The sequence below is a fragment of the Microtus pennsylvanicus genome, chromosome 7, assembly GCF_037038515.1.
Source record: "Microtus pennsylvanicus isolate mMicPen1 chromosome 7, mMicPen1.hap1, whole genome shotgun sequence".
NCBI lineage: Eukaryota > Metazoa > Chordata > Mammalia > Rodentia > Cricetidae > Microtus > Microtus pennsylvanicus.
Genome location: NC_134585.1, coordinates 121,483,241 through 121,487,352, shown reverse-complemented (window position 1 = coordinate 121,487,352; position 4,112 = coordinate 121,483,241). Strand labels below are relative to the sequence as shown.

Here is a 4,112-nt window from a genome sequence, read left to right as displayed (position 1 = left end):
GATCAAGTCCTTCGCTGGTCAGAGCACGTCAACGGATTTGGACCTCTGGTAGCTAGTTTGCTAAAATCTGAGCAAAGGATTCTCTTGAGCGAAAAGAATTGGGAAGGGGCAGAGAGCCAAAGTGGCAGGAGAGAACGGTTTCAAAGAGGTATTACATTTCTTTCTTCTGTAGTCCTTGTAAGCTAGTGTTGCAGGGCACAGTCACCCTGCTTCCCGAACTTGAAGAGTAACGTTCTGCGCTGTGAGAAATTGCCCGGTAGGCTGCCTTAAGAAGACCTGGCATACTCCTGGTGACTGCCCAACGACACGGGGATGCGGAGGCTGTCCGGTGAAGGCTTTCCTCTATGTTTGGAGGACAAGCTGGTTCACATCTTTGGTCATTACTTGCCAGTCCTCCCTACTACCTATTCCCTTTACCTTTGGATAGAACACTTGCTGAACGAATGTAAGTGTGAATGAATGAATGGAAGACGCAAGAACAGCATGGAGTGAGTGAATTTCCAGGCTACAAAGACCAGTGGAGACTCAAGAGATTCTCATGAATTGCAAATTTATTGACTGAGGAGGCACTGGAGTTGGGAGGTAGACATTCAGAAACCAAGATGGAAAATCTGCAGAACAAGATGCAGTTTGAGTGACTCGAAGGCTTCTTCTGGGGCAGGGGGAGTGTTAAGGCGTGAAGGGTCTGGAAACCTCAGGCAATCTCATGAGAAAGCTAAGCCCGTCGGCGCCCACGGAGAACACCTCCAGATCCTTCGTCTCCGTGGCAACCTGAGGACCTTACTTGCAGGGCCAGGTAGGCGCCTGCTTCTGCTGGGTCTGGTGACAGACCGGGACGCCCTTGCCACCTCCAGAGCCGCCCCCAGAGGAGCCGCCGCCGCAGCTGGAGCCGCCGCCGCCCCCGGAGTAGCCGCCTCCGCAGCCACCGCCGCCACCCCCGGAGGAGCCGCCGCCGCAGCCACCGGAGGAGCCGCCGCCGCAGCCGCCGCCGCCACCGGAGTAGCCTCCACCGCAGCCGCCGCCGCCGCCGCCAGAGGAGTAGCAGCCGCCGCCGCCGCCAGAGGAGCCACCTCCGCAGCTACCACCTCCGCCTGAAGAGCCCCCTCCGTAGCTCTGCTGGGGGGCGCAGGAGGACTGGGAGGTCTGCTGCGACGAGTAGTAGCCCCCGCCGCCACCGGAGGAGCCGCCGCCGCAGCTGCCGCCGCCACCACCGGAATAGCCGCCGCCTCCGCAGCTGGAGCCGCCGCCGGAGGAGCCACCTCCGCAGCTGGAGCCGCCGCCGGAGGAGCCACCTCCGCAGCTGGAGCCGCCACCACCGGAGTAGCCACCACCGCAGCTGGAGCCGCCGCCGTAGCTCTGGCTCTGATACTGTTGGGCCGACCCGGAGGAGCCACCTCCGCCGCCACCGCAGCTGCTGCCTCCGCCGCCGGAGTAGCCGCCGCCTCCGCAGCTGGATCCGCCACCGCCAGAGTAGCCGCCGCCACAGCTAGAGCCGCCGCCGCCGCAGCTGGAGCCGCCGCCGCCGGAGTATTTGCTCCCTCCGGAACCGCCGCCGCAGCCACCGCCGCCGCCTCCGGAGGAGCCTCCGCAGTAGGAACCGCCGCCTCCTGATCCGCCTCCGCAGCTGGAGCCGCCGCCCCCGCCTGAGTAGCTGCCACCGCAGCTGGAGCCGCCGCCGCCACCGGAGTACTTCACGCCCCCACCGGAGCCGCCACCGCCTCCACAACTAGAGCCGCCTCCGGACGAGCCGCCACCGCAGCTGGAGCCACCGCCGCCCCCGGAGTAGCCGCCGCCACAGCTGGAGCCACCGCCCCCGGAGTAGCCGCCCCCACAGCTGGAGCCGCCGCCTCCGGAGTACTTGACTCCTCCACCGGAGCCGCCTCCGCCGCCACAGCTGGAACCACCTCCGTAGGAGCCACCGCCACCGCCTCCGCAGCTGGAGCCACCTCCAGATGAGCCACCGCCGCAGCTGGAGCCGCCGCCGCTACCTCCGCTATAGTAGCCGCAGCCGCCGCCGCCACCGCCGCCGCCACCACCGCCTCCTCCACCGGAGGTCTTTCCACAACCAACGGGAGGACAGGGAGTGGGCTGTTTTTTCTGGTGAGACATCTTGTTTAAGGAAAAGGGGAAACCTGGAGGAAGTGCAGAAGAGCATCATTAGATCAGCCCCAAGAGGGTGCTGCGAAGAAAGCAGCCGCATCCATGGCAGCATCCTTCTGACTCCTAGCATCATGTGGACCAGGCTTCTGGGACTCCCTCCATTCAGGGGCTGCAGAGTTCTTGCTAGGACAAAGGTGCCTCCCTTCTCCCTCAATTCTGCCTGACTTCTGTGTGACTTGGAGGGCAGAGCACCGACAATTACTGTCTGCTTCTTATCTTCTATGAAGGAACACTCCATCTCTTAGGGTGCTCCCAAGTCCCAGTCCTGATTCTAAGTCCAATAGAGAATAAATCTCCACTAGCACAACAAGAAAAGATTTGTTGGGACATTAGCAAACTGTAGGACTCATTTTCTGCAAAAGCCCTTGGTTCAAAATATTGATCTATCCTACTGAGTGAGGAAATACTTCAAGGAAGCTCTCCTGTGGTTCTGCCTGCAAAAAGAGGCAAGGGTACTGAACCGTGTGGACCAGCACATCTGACCAGAAGACAGCAGGCATCTTTTTGAGGACAGGCAGAAGTCTAAGTTTGGTGGAGAACTGCAGCTAGTAGGAGCTTGCAGCCTAGCACCTCACAGGTCATTTATGGCTCGGAACAGCTCCTCCACTAACTTCCATCAGCGTCACCCTATGGCTTATCCTCCCCACTCTCTAAGAGTAGACTCAGCCTCTCCTGACAGGTTTACAAGGTTCGTCAGGTTCATGGCAGGATGCCTTGGGCACCGACTGAAAAGCCCTCCTGTGTTCTAGCCCTCAGCCCTTCAGGTGCCAGAGCTGTAGAAGGCAGTCCTCTCTTGACTGAGTTTAGCGTTCTGGCCAGAAGACCAGAAACACCACCTGCCCAAAAGCAGCTTACTGCTCTCTCAGTGCTTTCCTAAATCCCTTCTCAATTTGAATGTAGTAGCTTCTAAAGGGGGAGAGGGGTCCTGTCCCTTAACCTCTCTCTGCAAGCTGAGCAAGGCCAGCTGGAGAGATCAGAGAGCCAGGAGAGCCCACACTTACCCGAATCACCAGGGGAGCTGAGTGAGGGAAGGAGGTGATGGTGATGTGAGGAGCTTCTGAGCTGCAGAGGTTTTATACTCTTCTGCGTGCCCTGACTCATCTATTGATCAAGCACCTCCTGAGTCTGGCCCTAGTTACGTGACTAGTAACTCTTGGCCCCACCTCCTTGTGATTGCAAGCAAAGGATTGACCCATTCATGAAGATTTGGAATTCTTGGGATAGGGATAGGCGTTTAGTGCATGACTGGCCACTTCTCTGATGTAACTGTAGGCAGGTTGGCCTTGGAGACTGTCGGCCAGAGTGGATGGCAGACATTGTTTTCAAAACGTCTGATAGGGTTTGCATGCTTTAACCAGAGGATGATACTGGGGGAATAGGTTCCAGACTTGGGAAGCAGCTAAAGGGAATCTGGAGATTTCAGACATTAGTTCAAGGAGTAGCATCTTTCAAATTTTGCTGTTTGATTCCTGGTCTTGATTACTTTGGAAATTCTCAAAACCTTAGAATCCAACTCTCTTTTTGCCACAATTTTTCTACTTCGGTGCCATGAATACTTTGTTGGGGTAGTTCCATCCTGCCTATTGGTTGTGAGGGTTTATGAGTCTCCAGCTCCCAGTTCTGGACAGCATTGTAACTAACCGGCTCTAGGTTACTTTGAGTTGTTCCTAGTGATAGCAGGTATTTTGGTCGATAATGACTTTGCTTGTAGAGGTGAAAACTAGCAAGGTAGATCCTGGGGTCCTTTCCACCATGGCCTTTTGTCTCAGGTGTCCTGTGATGATGCATGGTGACTTAGGCCTCTGGGGGGCAGCCATAGAATGGAATGGACTTGAGTTTGGTGACTGGGTTTGGGTCTTTCCTTTACTGCTTGTCACCTGTGTTACCACGGGCAAAGTCACAGCAGCTCATGCAGTCCCTCCATGGGGGAGTACAGTAGCTGTTGATTGCTG

At 57.3% G+C, this 4,112-nt stretch overlaps 1 protein-coding gene across 1 annotated transcript; it reads right to left on the bottom strand.

Moving 5' to 3' along the window:
• Positions 1-541: 541 nt before the first annotated feature.
• On the bottom strand, positions 542-2,224 carry Loricrin (loricrin cornified envelope precursor protein). Its single transcript, XM_075978270.1, has one exon. The coding sequence runs from the start codon at positions 2,107-2,109 to the stop codon at positions 781-783; it is 1,329 nt and encodes a 442-aa protein (XP_075834385.1). The 5' UTR covers positions 2,110-2,224; the 3' UTR covers positions 542-780.
• Positions 2,225-4,112: the final 1,888 nt, after the last annotated feature.